The 23,095-nt window shown below is 34.1% G+C and overlaps 1 protein-coding gene across 3 annotated transcripts in view; it reads right to left on the bottom strand.

The window, feature by feature from the left end:
* DYNC2H1 (dynein cytoplasmic 2 heavy chain 1) overlaps positions 1–23,095 on the bottom strand; it is a 363,910-nt gene that overhangs the window by 277,703 nt on the left and 63,112 nt on the right. For all 3 annotated transcript variants that reach the window (XM_027849539.1, XM_027849541.1, XM_027849540.1), the window contains exons 22-31: positions 21,667–21,872; positions 20,928–21,083; positions 20,701–20,815; positions 19,841–20,011; positions 17,539–17,921; positions 15,308–15,440; positions 15,094–15,211; positions 14,442–14,554; positions 9,151–9,270; positions 6,315–6,465 (exon numbers count right to left, since the gene is read on the bottom strand). In XM_027849539.1, coding sequence (XP_027705340.1) covers positions 6,315–6,465; positions 9,151–9,270; positions 14,442–14,554; positions 15,094–15,211; positions 15,308–15,440; positions 17,539–17,921; positions 19,841–20,011; positions 20,701–20,815; positions 20,928–21,083; positions 21,667–21,872 — 1,666 coding nt within the window. The remainder of the gene's footprint in view (positions 1–6,314; positions 6,466–9,150; positions 9,271–14,441; positions 14,555–15,093; positions 15,212–15,307; positions 15,441–17,538; positions 17,922–19,840; positions 20,012–20,700; positions 20,816–20,927; positions 21,084–21,666; positions 21,873–23,095) is intronic.

Here is a 23,095-nt window from a genome sequence, read left to right as displayed (position 1 = left end):
TTACTGAAGATATAGCAGACACCAATCTAAAGAAGAAAAGAGTTTGTAATATGATATTATGCTTTATAATATAGTTTGAAATTTAATATGACTAGGTTGTCTTCTTTCACAATTTTTTCAGAGTCCCTTGATATTCTTTACCTTTTGTTCTTCCAGATGAATTTTGTTATTTTTTTCTGTCTCTATGAAATAATTCTTTGGTAGTTAGATTGGGGCACTAAATAAGTAATTTGGGTAGAACTGTCATTTTTATTATATTGGCTTGGCCTGCCCATGAGCAATTAATACTTGTCCAATTGTGTGACAGTGTTTTATAATTATGTTCATATAGTTTCTGGGTTTTTCTTGGCATGTGTGACCCCAAGAATTTAATATTGTCTGCAATTATTTTAAAAGGAATTTCTCTTTCTACTTCTTCCTATTGGGTTTCATCAGTAGTATATAGAGATGCTGTGTGGGTTTATTTTATATCCTGCAATTGTGCTAAAGTTGTTGACTGTTTCAACTACTTTTTAGTTGATTTTCTAGTTTTCTCTAAGTATACCTACCATCATACCCTCTGCAAAGAGTGATAATTTTGTTTCATCATTGTCTATTCTAATTCCTTCAATTTCTTTTTCTTCTCTTATAGCTATAGCTAGCATTTCTAGTACAATATTGAATAATAGTTGTGATAACTGACATACTTGTTTCATCTCTAATCTTACTAGGAAGGCATCAAGCTTATCCCTATTAGAGATAATGCTTCCTCTTGGTTTTAAATAAATACTGCTTATCATTTTAAAATTCCTACACTTTCTAGTGTTTTTAATAGGAATGTCAAAATGTACCCTTTTTTTCAAAATCTTTTTCTGTATCTATTGCGTTATATATATAATTTTTATTGATTTTGTTATTGATATGGTCAATTGTGCTGATAGTTTTCCTAATATTGAACCAACCCTGCATACCTGGTCTTAATGTATGAGCTTTGCGATATATTTCTGTAATCTCCTTGCTAGTATTTTATTTAAAATTTTTGCATCAATAGTCATTAGGGAAACTGATCTATAGTTTTCTTTCTCTGTTTTTGCTCTTCCTGGTTTTGTTAACAAAACCATATTTGTGTCATAAAAAGAATTTTGTACTATTCCTTCACCTATCTTTTCAAATAGTTTCTATAGCATTGTGATTAATTGTTCCTTAAATGTTTGGTAGAATTCATAATGGGTCTTTCCTTTGGAATTGTCTCAGATCATTATCTTAATCAGAACAGTTAAGTCTTTCACAGTTGATCACTCTTACTATAAATTATCCAGATTAATAGAATATTTAAATAGCTCTGTTAGAAAAAGAAATTGAATAAGCCATAAATGAGCTTCCTAGGACCAAATGGATTTACAAGTGAATTGAACAAGTCAAAAAGGGAAAAAACCCAGAACCAGATGTATGTACAAGAAAATTCTACCAAACATTTAAACAACTATTAATTCCAATACAATATAAGCTGTTTGAAAACAATATGAAAAGAAAGGGTCCCAACCAAATTCCTTCTGTGACATAAATATGGTCTTGATATCTAAACCAGGGAGAGTTAAAATAAAGAAAGAAACCAATATCCCTAATGAATACTGATGCAAAAATGTTAAATATTAGCAAGGAGACTATAGTGACATATCACAAAAATCACACGTTGTGACCAGGCTAGATTTATACCAGGAGTTCAGGACCAGTTCAATATTAAAATTGTAAATATCATTGGCTTGTATTTAAGTTCACAATAAAAATTATTATATACATTTAATTGACTATATTAATAACAGAAACAAAAATCATAATTAATTCAATTGGTGCAGAAAAAAACTTTTGACAAAATAACACTGAATCTCGTTAAAAACATTAGAAAGTACTGGAGGAATAAACAAAGCTTTCTTTAATATGACAAATAGTATCTATCTAAAATCAAGAGCCAACATTATCTGTAATAGAAATATGCTGGAAGATTTTCCAGTAAGACCCAAGTTAAAGGAAGGATGTCCATTATTGCCATTACTATTCAATTTAGTACCATTAATGCTAGCTATAGCAAAAAGAAGAGAAAAAAATTGAGGGAATAAGCATAGGCAATTAGGATACAAAATTATTACTTTCTGTGGATACATTGGTTTACTTAGAAAACCATAGTGAATCAAATAAAAAAACTAAGTGAAACAATTAACGACTTCAGCAAAGTTGCAGGATAGAAAATAAACCCACATAAATCATCAGCATTTTTGTATTACCAACAAAATTCATCATGAAGACAAAGAGAAATTCTATTTAAAATAACTATAGACAACAAAAAATACCTGGAAATATACCTGCCAAGACATATATTTTTTGTTATTCAGTCTTTTCAGTAGTATCTGACTCTTTGTAACCCTATTGAGGGTTTTCTTGGTAAAGATACTAGAGAGGTTTGCCATTTCCTTCTTCAGCTCATTTTACAGATAATGAAACTGAGGCAAACAAGTTTAAGGAACTTGCCCAGCTAGTAAGTGTCTGAGGCCAGATTTGAACTTAGGTCTTCCTGACTCCAGGTCAGAACTCTTATCTACTGCTCTACCTAGTTGCACTAAGACATACACAGGAACTATACAACACAATTATAAGATGTTATTTGTACAATAAATACAGATCTAAATAACTCCAGAAATATTATTTGCTTATGGATAGGCCAAACCAAATTAAAAAAAAAAACAATATTAACTAAATTGATTTACTTATTCAGTGCCATACCAATCAAACTACCAAAGCATTACTTTAAAGAGCTACAAAAAATAATAAAATTCATCTGGAAGAACAAAAGGTAAAGAATGCAAAGGAATCAAAGAAAAGGTAAAGAAGTAGGGAAAAGCAGTACCAGATCTCAACTACACTACAAAACTGTAATTGTCAAAAACAGTTTGGTACTGAGTAAGAAACAGAGTAATTGATCAGTATAATAGATTAGGTACACAACACATAGAAACCAGTGAACAGTCCCCTAACAAACTGCAAAAAAAAAAAAAAAAAAAAAGCTACTGGGATAAGAACTCACTATTCAACAAAAATTGATGGGTAAACTGGAAAGTAATTTGGCAGAAATTAAGTACAAACCAGTATCTTGTACTGTATAGCAAGGCAAGCTCCAAATGGGTAGACAATATAGGCATAAGGGGTTATATAATAAATAAATTAAAATAGCATAGAAGAAATGACCTCTTGGATTCATTGATAGCAAAAGTATTCATGACCAAACAAAAGACAAAGAAATTCATAGGAGGTAAAATGGAATTTTGATAACATAAAATTTAAAAGTTTTTGCACAAACAAAACCAATTTAACTAAAATTAGAAAAGCAGGAAATTGAAAAAAAAAGCTTATTAACAAGGTTATATGATAAAAGGTCTTATTTCTAACTATATAGGGAATTGAGTCAAATTTATAAGAATATTCACCATTCCCCAATTGGTAAACAGAGGATATGAGCAAGCAGTTTTCAGAGGAAAAAATCTAAGCTACAATAGCCATATGAAAATACGCTTTAAGACTCTAATAATTAGAGAAATTAAAATTAAAATAACTCATATACCCATCACATTGGCTAATTTGACCAAAAAAGAAAATGAAAAATGCTGAGGGGACTGTGAGAAAACATTAATGTACTGTTGATAGAGCTGTAAAATGATTGAATCATTCTAGAAAGGAATTTGGAACTAGGTTCAAAAAGCTATTAAACTATAGATACCCCTTGATGTAGTTATACTGCTTCTAGGTTTAAATGCCATCCAGAGAGATAAAAGAAAGAGGAAAACAACCTACATATACAAAAAATATTTGTAGCAGATCTTTTCATGCTGGAAAAGAATTGGGAACTGATTGAATACCCATCATTTGGGTTATAGTTGAACAAATTAGGTGATGGAATGCTATTGGGCTGTAAGAAATGATGAAGGGGATGGTTTCAGAAAAACCTCAAAATACTTGTATGAACTCATACAGAGTGAAATGAGTAGAACCAGAAGAAGAATTCATACAATAACAACAATACTGCAAAGATAAACATCTTTGAAAGACTTAGGAACTCTAATCATCACAATGACCAGTCATAATTCCAAAGCACTCATGATGCAACATGCCATCTAGAGAAAGAGCTGATGGACAACCCTCAGAGTGCCAACTGGAGCATATTTTTCCCTTTTAGACATGGTTAATGGGGGGACTTGTTCTGCTTGACTATATATCTTTCAAATAGGTTTTGTTTTTTCTTGCCTTCTTAATGAGTGAGAAAGGAGAGATTTCAGTCAAGGGAAATACTATTAGAATAAAAATTAATTTGCAAAATACATTGGAGGATAATAGTAGAAAATAACAAGCAGCAAAATAAATAGAAGCAAAAAAGCCATGGAAAGTAAAAATGAGTCTATGGAAAGTTGGCTGTGAGACACAAATGAGCTATGTTACCATAAAAATATGTCAGTATCTACAAAGCAGTCTATTTTCATCAAGCACAACAGAGGCATCACAATATCTCGACTCTAGTACTTCAGTCCTCACCACACTGGACAAAGAAGCCAAATGGTATTGAGAAAAATAAAGAAAAGCAATGAGACAACAGCATGTCCCCACTAAGAAAATCCAAACTGGAACAATCTTGAAAGCACTGAGGAGGCACTTTCAAGATATCCAGGAAGCAAAAGATGCCAAAAGAATGCAACAACAAAAAACAAAGTTTAATAAAGAAATCATTCATAAGTACTTAACATATGACAACTTTTTCATCTTCATAAAACCTTTATGAAAATGTTCTACCTACTTATCAAAGGTATTCTCAACGAACATATAAAAAGTGATTGGGAGGCTTGGGCCAATTATTCTCTATGAAGCCACATTATATGACGTATTAAAATCCATATATACATGCATATATATATAAATATATCTGTTATAATCCATATGGGATTAATAATTCATATAAAAAACTAGACATGAAAATGCTGTATCTTTGTGTATATATGTGTGTGTATACATATATACAAATATATAATATAAATGTGTGCATATGTATGTAATTGGGCAGTTGTTCCACTGAGTTAACATATTAGTACATTTGAAAAGTACTTGAAATGTAGTATTTGAAATGAGCTATACGGATGTACATCCATATAGAGGAAGAGGAAGGATTACATTTGGAAAACTAAGCATTCTTTTTAATGGTTCCAAGTTTGTCCCCAGGGCACAAAAACCAATATTTTCAATACAAATGTCGTCCTGGAAATGTTTTGTGATTATGAATACTGAAACACCATGATCTCCAAGGAATTAAAGCGGCAAATGACCAAAAGAATAATAGAAAGATATATGATGTGTATGAGCACCTTGAAGCTTCTTTCCAGTGATGATCTAAGCCAGGGGTCAGCAAACTATGATCCATAGACCAAATCCACCTCATCCTTCCCACAATCTATTTTTGTATGACCCACAAGCGAAAAACGGTTTTTACATTTGTCGATATTTTATTGTATTTAAAAATTTAAAAACCATTCTTATCTCAGGCCATAAAAAGAGAGGGAGTGGACCAGATTTGGCCTGCAAGCCACAGTTAGGACATCACTAAGGAAACATGATTGGAAAAGGAGTTGTGTAGGTCACATGGTGGGAGGGAAGAACAATAGTCAGACAGTCATGCTCTCCTAGCATCCATAAAATATAAACAGAACTAGAGAAACATGCCTAATACATTAGGTGCATGCTCTGAGAGTCTATCAAAGAACATGAGCAAGAAACACATCAGGGAGCAACTAGGTGGCACAGTGGATAGAGCACCAGACCTGGATTCAGGAGGACTTGAGTTCAAATCTGGCCTCAGACACATAACACTTACGAGGTGTGTGACCCTGTGCAAGTCACTTAACCCTACTGCCTAGCCAAAAAAAAAAAAAAAGAAAAAGAAATGCATCAGGATGAAGGCATATGGACCAGTTATAATTTGTGCTAGTAAAGCAAGTATCCACATTGAAAAGATCACGAATCTACTCAGGTACTGAAGTGTCAATGAAATATTCAGAAATATATCCCTCTCTAATATTAAATCAAATAAGAGTGGAGAGGAAGGTATCCTTGCTTTTTCTCTGCACTCACCAGGAATGTGTCCACTGTTTCCCCAATACAACTAATGTTATCTCTTGGGTTTAGATAATATATTTTTCTTCACATCAAAGGACAATTACATGACTTTGTCTTAAAGGGCTTTTAACATAAATATACTTTTTAAGTTTGATGGATATGTTTTCATCATGAAACACCAAAAATACCTGCATTTGAAGGATCTTCAGAGCTCGTATCTATGGTGGTATAATGTTCTAGCTTAGCGATGAGTTCTAACTCAATTTGATGAAGACTATGATCTTGTATGGCATTTTCTACATCTTCAGTGAACTGAATCTGTTCTGCCAAGCACAGAATCTATTAAATAAAGAAAAAACAAACAATAAATATGAGCTAAAATCTGGTCCTACAGATGGTTATGAAAAATTAAGAATAAGAAACCCATATTTTCACAAATAATAACAATCATCACCATCATCACTAACATGATATAGCACTTTTAAGATTTGCAAAGCATTTTAGAAATATTATCTCATTTTATCTTCACAAAAACCCTGAGAGGTAGGTGCTATTATCCACCTTTTTACACATGAAGAAACCGAGGCACTGAGAGGACAAGTAACTAGCTTTACAGCTAGCAAGTGTCTGAGGAGGGATTTGTACTCAGGCCTTCCTAACAGCCAAGTTAAGAGCTCTATTCACTGCACTACCTAGCTGCCTTCACTGCACTTAAACAAAATTAAAATGTCATTATTTTTACAAAGGATAAAAGTTTGAGGGAGATTTTCTTAAAATATAACTAAATTCACATGAAACAGTAACATTTATCCATCAACTTAAATTACTATATTTAGGCTATGATGTCTACATGGTCAATTAGTATTAACTATTATGACAATCGAGTTCTTCAGTAGATGTGACAATAAAATTCAGTCTCTAATCAGTTTATTTGATCCAATTCAATTTAATAAAAAACTTTTAGCAACTACTATGTACTGAAATACTGAAGTGTAAGTGATTAATCCACATAGACAGAACCTTAGCTAATAAAAAATAATGTTCTCCTATAGTTAAGTAAAGTTTTATTATCTAATATGATGGGAGAAAATACCATGCTAGGTGGTCTGAAATCCTAATTTAAGTAGATTTAAATAATTTTTTCTAAGATGTTCTTCCCCATTTCATTATTCTGGTCTTTTCTCGAAAAACTGATGAAAATGAAAGGACAATGATTTACATAGGTAAATTAAAATTATCTGTGAGCATCTTATTAGGCTAAGATAAAACTAATGCTTCCACTCCAGCCTACCAACAAAAAAAGGCAGTACTTTAGTATTTATCTACGTTTAGAGTCCAGTAAGAAAAAGAGGAACCAATAACAGAAACAGAAAAGGAGAGGTAAAAAGAGAAGAACCAAGAAAGTACAGAGTCATGAAAGATGAAGGAGAAGAATTCCAAGAGAGTGTCAAATGTCCAAAGATGTCAAAGATTAGAAGGCAGATTAAAGAGAATAAATACTGAGAAAAAGTCATTGAGAGGTCTCTACTGAGATCCCACTGATCATCAAAAAGAAAAGCTTCCTATTTATAATTACACATTATGAGAGATGACTATTTACAGCATCTTCAAACAGTAACTGAATTTTTCATTCTGAAAAAAAGATGCACGTATCATACTAACATCACTAACTGGCTCTGGAAAAACAGGATATTAGGCAATGTTATAAATGCTGGACATGTTCCTGAGTGACCAAAATCCAGAAAATGAAAGCTTAAAACAGCAGGTATGCATCGAAGAGCCCCAGGAGTTGGAAAGGACTTCACCAAAACTTAATAAGAGAGCTAAACTGCCTAGCAATATCCATAAATGGGACTAGTATAAAAGTTCTGGGACCAGTTACTCCCTAAGCAACACCTTAAAAAGTTGAATTAGGTCAGTCAATGGGAAAATGAATTCGATCTTCGAGAATTTCACCTAACTACAGAGATGGAGGGCCAAGAACCCATGAAGTCTGTTTAAAGGTCTCTTTTTGTCTTTTTCTTCCTGTTGCAGAAGCAGCTGACTCATTTTACCTTGAATGTTGTTCATGTCTGGCTAAGACTGAGACATTGCCTTTATTAGTGAACTACTTTAGGGGCTTAAAAATAACTGTCATTTTTCACAACCGTAATGTAGTACCTTTAGGTTTCTGAAGAGCTGCAGCCTATAAAATGTATTTTTTGCAAGAGGGATCTTCATTTTTTGGGTCTGCAGCAGCTTTCAAAAGAAATATGCAGTAGCTGTCAATGACAGCAAAACCAAGGTGCAAGTCCCATGATGAAGAATAGTACCAAGGTTTTCCATTGGTAAATTCAGTAAATAGCTAATATTTTCACTGCATTTTAGAAATATTATCTCATTTGATCTTCACAACAATTCTGTGAAAGAAGGAGTTATTATCCTCATTTGACAGATGAGGAAAGTCAAAGAATTTGAATACTTCTAATTGTTTTGCTATTTTTTTAAGCTTTGAGTCTAGTAATCAACAATAACTGAAGTTATTAATGAATGTTCAAACTTGGCACAACCAGTCTCAGGGAACTGGCTAATGGAATTTGCCATGGAGTTTCCCAATATGGGGGGGGAGGGTTGCTTATAATGAATTACTAACATTATTACAAAATTACATTGGTTGAGGCAACAATACTTTAAGTACATCTTAAAGAGACTTCAAGAACTGTTGACTAGATTTTATAATTGATAACCATGAAATTTTAGATTTGAAGGAGAAATTAGAGATCATGTGCTATAACCTTTTTTCTTTACAGATGGTGAAATTAACCTTCAGAGGGGTCTGGTAATTTAATATTGTAGAATTTTAAAACAGAAAGGAATCTCATAGATTATCTAGTACTAGTCTCTCAGAGAAAAGAGCACTAAGACCTAGTAATGTTAAGGTTATACAGCAAGTTTGTGGCATCGACATGATTATAACCTCAGTCTCCTGACTCCCAATCCCAAACATCACAAAGGCTCCTTATACTACTCCAGAGTCAGCCTTACCTGGGAAGGAAAGAGTGATGGGTCAATTGCACCTTGAGAACTTCGTCCAGTAGTAACACATTCAATCAACAACTGCTTCAGAGTTTCCTTCATTTCCATGGCCAAACCATTCAGCCAAATCTCATTAGAAAATCAGGAAATAAAATTCACAATAAAAATACAATACATTTATTAAGTACTTTTTAAAAGAATTTGATTTTATTTTGCCATCTGATTTCATTTGGTAACAACTCTTCTAAGCCCTAAAAATATGTACTATAACATACATATTTTTTTGCATTACTGACTTGCAATTTTCATTGTTATTTTTATTTAGATTGGGCACTGGTATAGGAACTCCGGAAGTAGAAATTTCTTCCACAGATGCAGATGGGAAACCCGTAACTTGCTGTCTTAAGTTTTGTGAGGCATTTAGAGGATAAGTGACTGGTCTATCAGTGTGGGAATGGGCGCACCTAATATATGTCAGAGATAGGACTTGAACCCAGGTTTTCCAGTCTCTAAGACTAGCATTTTAGGGTAGAGCTAAGATGGCAGAATACAGGCAACAAACCAGCTGAACTCTCCCAAAATTCTCTTCTAAACACCTTTATAAACTCCTCAAATCAAATTTTGGACCGCAAAGCCAACAAAAGGTCAGAGTGAGACGCTTTTCCAGCCTTCAGGGAATGTCTTCAGGGGAAAAAAAAAAAGGTCAAAAAATAATGAAGAAAATGACACTTTAAAAAACAGAATTGACCTAATGGTTAAAGAGGCACAGAAATTCACTGAAGGAAAGAATTCCTTAAAAAGCACAATAAGAAAGCAAATGGAAAAAATTCACTTAAGAAAAGAACTTTAGGGGGTGGAGCCAAGATGACGGAGTAAAAGAAGTGATTTGCTTGAGCTCTCCCCCAAACCCCTCCAAATACCTGTAAAAAATGGCTCTAAACAAATTCTAGAGCAGCAGAACCCACAAAAAAGACTGAGTGAAACAAATTTCCAGCCCAAGACAACCTGGATGGTTGATCTGTGCGGGGAGAGAAATGCAGTTCAGTGTGGGCACACAGGCAAAACAGGCCTCAGCAAACCTGGAGCAGGCCTCAGGTGACTGAATCATAGGCAGCTGTGACAGTTTCCAGACTTCTCAACCCACAAACGCCAAAGACAACTTAAAAGGTCAGTAGGAAAAGTCTGTGACCACAGTGAGAGAGAAACTCGGTCCCAGCACCAGTCTTGGCAAAACCCAGCGGGCGGCAGCTGCTTCTGGAGCTTGGCCCACAGACTGAGGAGGAATCGAGTGGTTGATCAGAGGGGGACTGCAGGGATCTCTATGCTGGTGCTGAGGCAGGATTCTCCTGCTTTGCCTGTGCTTGGATCTGGGTCACAGTTCTGGGTGGCGACCCTGTGGCAAGGAGGAGCGCTGGCATGGTGGAGCTGGTAGTGGCGGTAGAGAATGAATCCTCCTCACAGTTCCAAGGCAAAAAAAGGGTCCCTGTGGTCACTCATAGACCACAGCACAGGCCAGTAAAAGAGTAAACACCTCACCCTTGATCATACCACCTTGAAGAACTGAAAGTTTACAGGTCTCTAGAAGTATCTCTGAAAACAGCTGCACAAAACCCCTGAAGCTTGGGACAGTACATTCTCCACACTGGAAGCAGACCCCTACCTTAACAAAGAGTTTAAAACTCAAGTAATTGGTTGGGATCATGAGCAAACTACGAAAAAAAAAAGTCAGACCATAGAATCTCTCTTTGGTTACAAAGAAGATAAAGACATACAACCAGAAGAAGACAACAAAGTCAAAGTTCCTACATCCAAAGCCTCCAAGAAAAATATGAATCAGTCCCAGGCCACGGAAGAGCTCAAAAAGGATTTTGTGAAACAAGTAAGAGAATAGAGGAAAAACTGGGAAGAGAAATGAGAGTGATGCAAGAAAATCATGAAAAACTAGTCAACAGTTTGTTAAAGGAGACCCAAAAAAATACTGAAGAAAATAACACCTTAAAAAATAGCCTAACCCAAATGGCAAAAGAGGTCCAAAAAGCCAATGAGGAGAATGACTTCAAAAGCAAAATTGGCCAAATGGAAAAGGAAGTTCAAAAGCTCACTGAAGAAAATACTTCCTTAAAAATTAGAATGGAGCAATTGGAAGCTAGTGACTTTATAAGAAATCAAAACATTGTAAAACAAAACCAAAAGAATGAAAAAATAGAAGACAATGTGAAATATCTCACTGGAAAAACAACTGACCTGGAAAATAGATCCAGGAAAGATAATTTTAAAATTATTGGACTATCTGAAAGCCATGATCAAAAAAAGAGCCTAGACATCATCTTTCAAGAAATTATCAAGGAATACTGCCCTGATATTTTAGAACCAGAAGGCAAAATAGAAATTCAAAGAATCCACCAAACACCTCCTGAAAGAGATCCCCAAAGGAAAACTCCTAGGAATATTGTAGCCAAATTCCAGAGTTCTCAGGTCAAGGAGAAAATATTGCAAGCAGCCAGAAAGAAACAATTCAAGTATTGTGGAAACACAATCAGGATAACACAGTATTTATCAGCTTCTGCATTAAGGGACTACAAGACTTAGAATATGATATTATGGAGAGCAAAAGAGATAGGATTACAGCCAAGAATCACCTATCCAGCAAAACTGAGTATAATCTTTCAGGGGGAAAAATGGACATTCAGTGAAATAAAGGACTTTAAAGCATTCTTGATGAAAAGACCAGAGCTGAATAGAAAATTTGGCTTTCATATACAAGACTCAAGAGAAGCATGAAGAAGTAAACAGGAAAGAGAAATCATAAGGGACTTATTAAGGTTGAACTGTTTACATTCCTACATGGAAAGATGGTATCTGTAACTCATGAGACCTTTGTCAGTATTAGGGTAGCTGGAGGGGAAAAAAAATTTATATGTATAGATAGATTGATAGATAGAGGGCATAGGGTGAGTTGAAGATGAATGGGTGGCATCTGGAGAATAAAATTAATGGGTGAGAGAGGACTATACTGGGAGAAGAAGAAAGGGAGAGGTAGAATGGGATAAATGATCTCACATGAAACAGACAAGAAAAGGCTTTTACAGTGGAGAAGAAGTGGGGGAAGGTGAGAGGGAATGAGTGAATCTTATTCTCATCGGATTTGGCTTAAGGAGGGAATAACATTCACACTGAACTGGGTATGGAAAGTTATCTTACCCTATAGGAAAATAGAGGGGAAGGGGATAAGAGAGTAGGGGGATGATAGAGGAGAGAACAGATTAGGGGAGGGGGTAATCAGAAGCAAACACTTCTGAGGAGGGACAGGGTCAAAAGAGAGAATAAACGGGGGCAGGCAGGATAAGATGAAGGGAAATATAGCTAGTTTTCCATAGCATGACTACTATGGAAATGTTTTGCATGACTATACAAGTATAACCTGTATCAAGTTGCTTGCCTTCTCAATGACAGTAAGTGGGGAGGGAGGAAGGGAGAAATTTGGAACCCAAAGTTTTAAAAACAAATGTTAAAAAATTGTTCTCACATGCAACTGAGATATAAGATATACAAGCAATGGGGTATAGAAATCTATTCTGCCCTACAGGAAAATAGAAGAGGAAGGAGATAAGAGAAGGGGGTGGAGACAGACGAGAGGGCAGATTAGGGGAAAGGGTATTCAGAATGCATGTTTTCTTGGGGTTGGGGGAGGGATGAGTTGGGTAGAAAATTTGGAACTCAAAATCTTGTGGAAGCAAATGTCAAAAACTAAAAATAAATAAATTAATGGACAAAAAGAAAAAAGAAAGAAAGAAAAGAACCTTAAAAAGCAGAATTGGCCAAAAGGAAAAAGAGGTACAAAATTCACTGAAGAAAATAATTCCTCAAAAAATTAGAATTAGGCAACTAGAAGCTAATGAGTTATTAAAACAATAAAATAAAGTCAAAAGAATGAAAAAAATAGAAGAAAATGTGAAATATCTCATCAGAAAAACACTGAACTGGAAAATAAATCTAGGAGAAATAACTTAAGATTTACTGGACTACCCGAGAGACATGATCATAAAAAGGACTGTGATATTACATTTGGAATAAACCATAAAGGAAAACTGCCCCAACATCTTAGATCCAAAGGATAAACAGAAATTAAAACAATTCACTGATCACTTCCTAAAGGAGACAATGAAAACCTCCATGAATATTAGCCAAATTCCAGACCAAATTCCCAGGTCAAGGAGCAAATACCTCAAGCAGCCAGAAAGAAACATTCAAATATTGTGAAGATACAGCTAGGATAACACAAGATTTAGGAGCTTCCATATAAAAGGAGTAGAGAGCTTGGAATATAACATTCCAGAAAGCAAAAGACCTAGGATTACAAGCAAGAATAACCAACCCAGAAAAACTGAACATAATTCTTCAGGGGAAAAGATAGACATTTAATGAAATAGAGTACTTTCAAGCATTCCTGATTAAAAAAAAAAAAGAGATGGATCTGACATTCAAACATAAGACTCAAAAAAAAGCATAAAAAGGTAAAGATAAAAGAATAGCCATAAGGGATTCAATAAAGTTAAACTGTTTACATTCCTATATGAGAAGATGATACATGCAACTCCAAAGAATTTTATCTTCAATAAGACAGTTAGAAGGAGGCTACGTAGACAAAAGTTATGGGTGTTAGTTGATTATGTTGAGATGATCTAAAAAACATGAAGGGATGAGAAAGAAGGATGCAGTGGGAGAAGGGGGAAGAAAGAGGCAGAATGGGTAAAAAATAGAAATTTTCTCACATAAAAGAGGCATGAAATGAAGATCTTTTGTAGTGGAGAGGAAAATGGGACATTGGGATGTGGGGTGAGGTGGGTGACTCACCCACAAAAGCCCATTTGCTCCCATTCAGGTTTTTATTAAGAATGTTCTTTACACATAAAAAGACCATTTTCAAAAATTTTATGGAAATCTGAAGAAATGGAAATGACACTTAAGAAGAAGAAGTCAGAAATAGAGGCTAGACCTGAAAAAGCATTTAAAAAATAAATCCATGCTAGAAATAAGACAATTTAAAGCCATTCAGGGACTGATTCTCAAGATAGCTTAAAGAAGAGATAAATATCAAAATACACATTTGCTTTCTCATGTCTACAACTGTTTTTTCCTTACAAAAATCAAAAAGTAACATAGCAAACATGTACAAATTATCTGTCCAGACTGTTTAAACTGATAAAAATTGAATAGCAAACTGCCAAATCTACACTTTGTTAAATGGGAAATTGATTTAAATGTCAGTTTTTGATTGCACATTTATAAATGTTCCTTACCTCAACATCATTTGAGAGAAGAATTCTGTTTTTAAAAGGTACCACTTCTCCCTCTAAAGATTTCATTGCAGTTATATACTTACAGTCCTCATCAAAACACACACTATTAATACCTAAAACATGAAAACAATAAATTTAACATGATACTGAAGACATCCTTGTCAACTAGTGTTACACAATACCATATAGGCACAAATAATGCTCTAATAAGCAAAAAATTTTCATTTTTTAAGGGATATCATCATCAATAACACAATATTAAGGAAGCATTCTATTACATGTTGGTTTGTCAACCAATCAAAAAGTATTTATCAATCAATAAATATGTCCTTAGATGTAATAAATTTAACTACATGAATAATTTCCCTGTTCTTTACAATTTAAAACTCATTACAAAAGGCTGCTGCTACTCAGGTTATTTTTGAGATGAAAAAAAAAAATCTCTATCAATCTTAAATGTGTGTGTGTGTGTGTGTGTGTGTGTGTGTGTGTATTTCCTAGCCAAAAATATACCTTTTGGAAAAGTAAATCATACATCATTAATCTTTCTTTATTAAAACATAACCTATATCTTTCTATAAATACAGTAACACAATTAAATTGACTTAAGAGTATTAATTTGAAGCATGCAACACTGCCCACATTATCCTACCAGCAAACAGCTTCTTTAGGTGAGACTGAATAACAGCAGGGTTAGTAGACTGGCCCAAAATTTCTAACAAGTCATCATCTCCAATAAAATAAAATCGTGGAAATGCTGAACGTTTTTCCTAATAAAAATAAATAAATGAATGGACTTTTAAGATAAATTCATAACATATAAACATTACATAAAATAATTATTCTAAGTGTTTAAAAAGTCTTGCCTCCAAAAATTCATTTAGCGATTTTTGGCATCTTTGCAGCTGATCAAGTATAGTTATCAGAGCATTCCTGATACCTGCACGAGTACTCAGCGAGGTAACTCTATTATCTTTCTTGATATCTGTCATTATTGACCTGTTGGGAAAAAATGTAAAATATAACTTGCATATGTATCACTTCTACTTTGTTTTTGGCCTGAATATAAACTGCTTATACTAAATAACTTGAGGTTATATCATTTTAAAAGAAATATAGGGGAAGATGTCAGAAATAGGCTAGAAAAGGAGATCCCAGAATCTTAAGGAAGAAAATGACACCTTGAAAATCAGAACTGGGCAAGGCTAAGTTATAAGAGATCAAGAAATAATTAAACAAAATATGAAGAATTAAAAAATAGAATAGAAAGTGAAACATGTTATAAGAAAAACAACTGATCTAGAGAACAAATCAAGAAGAGAAAACATTAGAATAATCAGACTACCTGAAAGCTATAATCAAAAAAAGAAGCTTGACACAATAATACAAGAAATAATTAAAGATTACTGTCCTCAAGCATTAGAACAAGAGGAGAAAACAGAAATAGAAAAAATCCATTTGATCATCACTTGAAAGAAATCCTATGAGGAAAACTCATAGGAATACTATAGTCAAATTCCGAAACCCCCAGCTCAAGGACAAAGTATTAAAAGCAACAAGAAAAAAACAACTTAAATATGATGGTGCCAGAATTAGAATCATACAAGACCTAGCAGCAGAGACACCAAAGGACTGCAGGTGTTGGAACACTGTATATCAAAGAACAAAAGTACTGGGGCTCCAGCTGAAAATATCATACCCAGCAAAGTTAAGCATAATTCTGAATGAAAAAAATGGACATCTGATCAACCGTCAGACTTTCAAGACTTTGTTTTTTAAAAAAAAAACCCAGAGTCACTTGACACTTACTATCTGTGTGACCCTGGGCAAGTCACTTAACCCCGACTGCCTCACCAAAAAGAAGCAAAAAAAAACAAAAAAAAAACCTGAACTTAATAGAAGATTTGACATACAAGAGCCAAGAGAAACATAAGGTACATACCGAAGACAGATTATAAGGGATTCAATAAAAACAGACTGCTTACTTTTTATATATGTAAAATATATGCCTAAGACTGCCATTAGTAATTGGGTAGTACGTAAGAAAGATTGGGGTAGACCTGAGTATGATATGACTTTAAAAAGTAAAATCATCTAGGAACAGATAAAAAGAATAATTATTTTATACAAATGAGGTACAAGAAGAAGAATCAATACAGAGGATTTAGATGGGGGAGGAGGGCTGGTAGTTCTGGTAATCTACTTTCATCGGGAATGAGTTTAAGAGGGAACAATACATACACACGTAGAAGAGTATAAAAGTCTTCTAAATTCAGAAGAAATAAAACTTCAGGGGATTGGGAAGAGGGAGAAGACAAGGGAGGGATCTCTAGAGGTGAGGGTGAGGGAATAGGTTAAAGGGGGGTATAGAAGGGTGTTTAGATCAGTGGGAATGGGAGGATAAGGGAGGGATCTATAGAGGAGAGGGTGAGGGAATAGGTTATAGGGGGCTACACAAGGGTGTTTGGATTTATGGGAATGGGAGGATAGGGGCAGGATCCTTGGAGCAAGGTAGGCTAAGTAATAGGAGCAAGGTAGTGGGTAAGAGTAAAGTAGAGGAGTCAGGAGGAGTAGGAAACCAGAAAACAAAGATCAGGAGCAGAATTTGTTAGGGAAAGTATATGTCTATATATGAATGTATATAGGTTTATATACATATATGTGTATGTATATGTATAGAAATATATCCACACCAAGTAGTGGCCGGGGGGGAGGGGGGGGGGGGGGGAGGACAAAAGGGCAGCTAGGTGGCGCAGTGGATACAGCACTAGCCATGGAGTCAGGAGGACCTGAGTACAAATCCAGTCTCAGACACTTGACACTAAAGTCACTTAATTACAATTGCTTTGCCTTCCCCCTCCACCCAAAAATAAAATAAAATAAAATAAAATAAAATAAAATAAAATAAATTTTAAAAAAAATAACAAAATCAGAGACATGCTATACTTCTAATAACTATTACTATAAAATAACTTCATAAAATATTTATAATTTACATTCTATAGTATACCCCACATTATTTACTTCTGTGACATACTTAACAAAGCAACTGATTAAAGATCTATAAAACATTAAAGTCTCATCTTATTATACTGACCTGAAATCTTCATCAACTCTGTTGAAGCGTGACTGTTCTTTAGGTAAAGCTCCACGACCAAAAATGGGTTCCAAATACACCCATTTTCTTTGAATCTGATTTAAATTTTGCAGATATTCATCTAATTCTGCAAGTTTTCTTTCCCAAACTGATACTTTATCTTCAAATCCTTTGTAATATGGAGAATCCTTTAGGGACTGAAGAAGACATCGATTATCTCCAACCTGGTTAACTATATCTTTCCAGTCTTTAATCAGTTTGAGAGTTCTGCCTTGGCTGTCTTCATAATCTATTAAAGTAAACACTGCTCCAACTCCCCAGAGATCAAGCTCACGTAAAGCTTCTCTTATTGTGACTTCACCTTGTGCTCGGCTATTCAAATCCTGTTTAAACAAAGCAATTATAAACATGAAATAACAACCTTTAATTACAGACAATGAAATAATAAAATGTGTTTCAAAAGGCTTCAATAAAAACTTACACTTTAATGGCTGTCACATGGAGATAACCCTGAGTTATGCCAGTGAAAGCTTATTATTCTTAACCATCCTAGAAAGGCTTCAAGTACAAACCCAGGGGAAGACTACGTGTCTGTCATTCAATAACAGCTGAGAGGAAGGTAAAGAGCTTATCTCCAAGAGGATGGTAATCAAATAAGGACTTTTTTTATCACTGGCTCATAAAAAATGTCTTGATTGCAACTTGCACCAGCAGAGGGAGTGTAGACACTAATGAAAGTATGGATCTTCCAAGCACAGAAGTATATTTTAAGAAAAATGCATTTGAATCAACTGTAACACAATAAAGTCTCACCTAAGGGGTGTTATATCCCTTTTCTTCCTAGTACATCTTCCACACAGTTGACAAAAGGACTGTCCTAAAGCATAGGTCTAAGCATGTCACTCCCACTCAGTAAATTCCAGTGGTTTCCTATTTCTTCTAGGATCAAATATGAACTCCTTTATTTGTCAACATAAGTCCTTCACAACCTGGCACCATCTAGCTTTCCATCCTTACAGTTTACTTGTCTTCATGTATCGTTGGTCCAGTGAAACCAGCCTCCTTGGGATTCTTCATGAAAAATGTTCCGTTTTCTTTCACAGTTCCTTTGTACTCTATGCTGGGAATGTACTCTCTTTCCACCTTTCATGTCATATAATCCCTTATTTCTTTCCAAGCTCAAAGCAAGCACCAGCTTCTTGAAGAAAATTCTTCTGATCCCTTTAGCTGCTTGCACCCACCCCTCAAAAACTTACTTCATATACTTTGTAAATATTGATACATATGAAGTCTCCTCTGATAGAATGCAAGGTCCTTTATGTCATGAACTCATTTTGAATTTCTAGCACCTAGCACAGTGCACAAATTAGATGCTTCATTCATGTTTGTTAATTGATTGAGTGGATTAAATTACCAATTAAGGCAATCTTGGCCACGTGATGATTCCCATCATGGACCAAAAGACAATGTAAGTCAACATGCAAATTTATTAATGGCAGAGCTTAAAATATGTTTAATAATGGTCCTTGTAAGTCAACTTGAAAAAAATAAGAATAAAATTTTAAAATGGGAAAAAATCTAAAACTTATTTTAGTTCAGTAACTATTTCCGAAAATTAGTATGGATACAGATTCAGATATAGATAGAGCTACAGATATATCTGAGGCAATATAGTATAGTGGAAAGAACACTAGCTCGATTCATATTCCATTTCTAATTCTTAGAAATTACATGAAATCACTTAATCTCATCACACGGAAAATAAAGAAATTGGATTTAATGGCCACTGAGTTCCCTTCCAGCTCTAGATCCATGATCTTTCTCTCCCTCACCACCTCTAATTTATATATGTATGCATGTGTGTATGTGTATATACACATACATTTATATATTTATATATACACATATGTGTGTATATATATTGACTGTGTGTATATATGTGTGTACACACACATATATATTTGTGTGCATATGTATGAATGTATGTATGTATACATGTGTGCATGCACACACACACACATATTTTTAAAGAGTTGCCTGGGGGCACTGAGAGGTAAAAAGCCTTCCTTAGATTCACACAGAAATATATGTCAAAATCAGAATTTGAATCCAAGTTTTCCTTACTCTAAAGCCAGCTCTACACCAAAATGCCTTTCAATGACACATACACACATGCAAATATGTGCATATACACAGCATACATTACATAGATACATAAATGTATTTTTATGTGAGAGTATATGTATACATATTTATGATGTAAAAATATACAGTCATTGAATATTTTAAAAGGTATTCATACTTTAAGTTCTGAAGCTTTGGCCACAATTGTTTCAGCTACTCTGAGAAGATCTCCAAATAATAATTTCTCTAAACTAGTGCCCCTAGGAAGACCAAGCAGACGAAAAAGGTCAAGCCAGTGATCTGGAGAAAGATGTTCTCCTCTAACATATTTCAGAACTGGAACTACCATCTGTAAAAAACAATACACATAAGAAAATGTAATTATTTTTCATTTTGTTGTTATTAGCTATCAACATTTTAATATTTTTTCTTACTAAGAATGAAATAAAATGCTTCAAATTGAAACATATATAGTTTTCACTGTGTAATTATTATAGTAAGAAATTAATTTTCTTTAAAGGATGATTTTTTCAGACAGGATATAATCTGTCACTTTTATTACAGAATATGATCTCAGGCTGAAACCTGACATATTCAACATTCTATTCCTAGTTTGCTGATACTGACAGTGACTTGCAGTTATTATTTTCCCCTAAACTGCTAACAAAGAAAACAAGATTGCACTATTATTACATTTCTATAATCATTTATTGACTGGAGAACCAGAGAAATATGTAGTCTTATTTGAAAGACAGTCAAATCAGGGGCAGCTAGGTGGCACAGTGGATAGAGCACCGGCCCTGAAGTCAGGAAGACCTGAGTTCAAATCCGGCCTCAGACCCAACACTTGACACATACTAGCTGTGTGACCTTGGGCAAGTCACTTAACCCTGACTGCCTCACTAAAAAAAAAAAGAAAGAAAGAAAGACAGTCAAATCTAACTTGGACCAGAAGACTTAGGCTATTTTAATACAAAGGAAAAAGAAAACTACAAATTTTTCCAAATAAAAATGAAAACAATTTGCAAAATAACTTACTTTATATTTGTCAACTTCTGATTGTAATTTGACTGTCATTACTGAATGTTCTTCCACTTTTCTCAATCTTTCATGCCAACTCATCAAGAATTCCTCAAAAATATAGGTCTTGCTCCTGTTAAAAATTACATATTTTAATGGACATCACAAAAAATTGTAATAACCACAACAGTAACATTTTAAATTTAAATATTAACAAAATTTTTAAATATTAACAATAATCAAACCTAAAAGTAATCCAGTCCTCATTAGCCTTTTCCTGAAATCCCTGATGAAATTCTTCATAAAGTGCCCAGACTTGTGCGTAAATCTCAATGTCTTTGGAGATGCTATACGCCATGGCAAAGTTGGGCTCATCTATCCCAAAGTGATGGCAGTCATCACTAGAGAAAACAGGCACAAATACTATTAGAATAGAAATCAAGACTATTGTCATACAAATTTACTAGACCATATTCCTCAAAATCACAATTCTGCCTGAATATTTCATATAGGCACTACTAACAAAGACTTGAATTTCATTAACATAAACATTTTTCAGCAAGAAAGTAATCAAAAGGAATTTTGTTGTTTATGAGTTTGGAAGTAGATTCAAGATATCAAAATATTTAGGTCTGCAAAAATCTATGGACTGATCAGTCTTATGAATTCAAAGTGCTGCCTTGTGGAGTACAAAATACCCTTAGTTGTAACATGATTATTTAAGCAAAGAAGCAAAATACTATGGGGCTGAAACTTCCATTCAGTCTCAAACACAATAATTTTGTGCTGTTTTATGTGCCCGTACACCTGTAACTTCAAAACTCAATCCATCTCACTTATATGACTGGAACTTGAACATTATGCTTTGAAGTTCTTTTGAACATTAATTTAAATCTTCTAATTTTATATAGGAAATGAAAGAATGGGTCAGTTTCTAAATATTCAAAATAAGCTTGTAAGTTTTAAAAGAAGAAATCAACATACACTAGTTTTTTCCTTATATTTTCAAGATCATCAAACTCTGCTTTTTTCTCCTTTATTGACTTCGCACTTCTCTCAAGAGCAGCCTGCTGGCCTGTTTCAATAACATCATCACTGGGTTTCAGCTGATCCCAACGAGCTTTAAATTTTTCCAGCTCTTGAAGGTAGGCCTGAAGACGAGACTTGACATTTCCTTTCATCACTTCAATCTAGGAAGACAATGTAGTTAAAAGGAATTTAGAAAGCTAGCTTCTGATACAGTGTTGCTGCAAAAAGCAGAATCCTCTGTCTCATTCATATATATGTATATATGAATGAGACAGAGAATGTACGTATGTATGTATTACACATATATGTATATGTATATATGTATGTATTTTTACATTTCAGAAAAGTATTATTTTACTTTCATACAATCCATTAAAGGGACTTTTTTGTTGTTTAATTAAAAGCTGAAGAAACACTAATGCCAAGTTATTTAACATTTTTGTTGTTGATTTCTATTATATCAACCAAAGAAAAGCACTAATAGGTCCCAACTGTGCTGGAAAATCTGTGTACAGTTCCAATCCCAAAATACTAATCATCTGAGAACCAACATACCTAAGTGGACACACTCAACACCAGAAGACTGAACACCAGGGAAATAATATTTCTGGCCATAATAAATCATGGAAAATAATGTCCTAAAACATGAACGAGTACAATTTGCACCAAGCAAAAATAACCTTTATCAAAGAAGTCACAGATTTTTCTAAGTATTAAAGAATAAATTCCTGATTTCTGTTGCAATAACTGACTGAATAAACTAACTCAAAATGAAAACATGATCCATGACTGTAATACTCAGATTTGGAGAGGATTAAAATGAACATTACTATTGGAAAAAAAAATTAATAGCACCTAGTTTAGTGCTTAAAACATATATGTGCCAATAAATATTTGAAAGAATACATTTAGTAAGAAGTAGAATTATATAAGTGTTTACTTCTTAAGCAGCTATATTTTTGCTATGGTTAAGAAATAAAGGAAAGCTACATGATATATTTTGTTTAGCCGAGGTTAGTCATAATTTCCAAAATTTAAATTTTCCCCATTGAAATTTTCAAATTGAAAAGTTGCCCTAAGTTGCAATAGCACTAAAAGCTTCATCCCTACCCTGCAGAGTACTTTTATGACTGTTGTGAAGTCAAACAGGAAGGAATACCTATTAGATGATGCATATTCCTACAATTTTCTGCTAGTACGTGACAGCAGAACCTCTGGGAATGTTGTCACAGGATGGGCAAGCAGCCAATAGATGACTGCAGTTGGGAACAGAAGGATTCGCAAGATTTTGTAAAGAAGGTAGTGGGTAAGAATGAAAGTATTTGCTCCATTGGCCCCAGTCAGTCTATTACTTTGTTCCTTCCAGACTACTGTCTTCTTGCAA

This window comes from Vombatus ursinus, unplaced genomic scaffold (genome assembly GCF_900497805.2).
Source record: "Vombatus ursinus unplaced genomic scaffold, bare-nosed wombat genome assembly UNPS02007612.1, whole genome shotgun sequence".
Classification (NCBI taxonomy): Eukaryota; Metazoa; Chordata; class Mammalia; order Diprotodontia; family Vombatidae; genus Vombatus; species Vombatus ursinus.
Note: the sequence above shows the minus strand (reverse complement) of the source record. Positions and strands in the feature narration are given on the sequence as shown.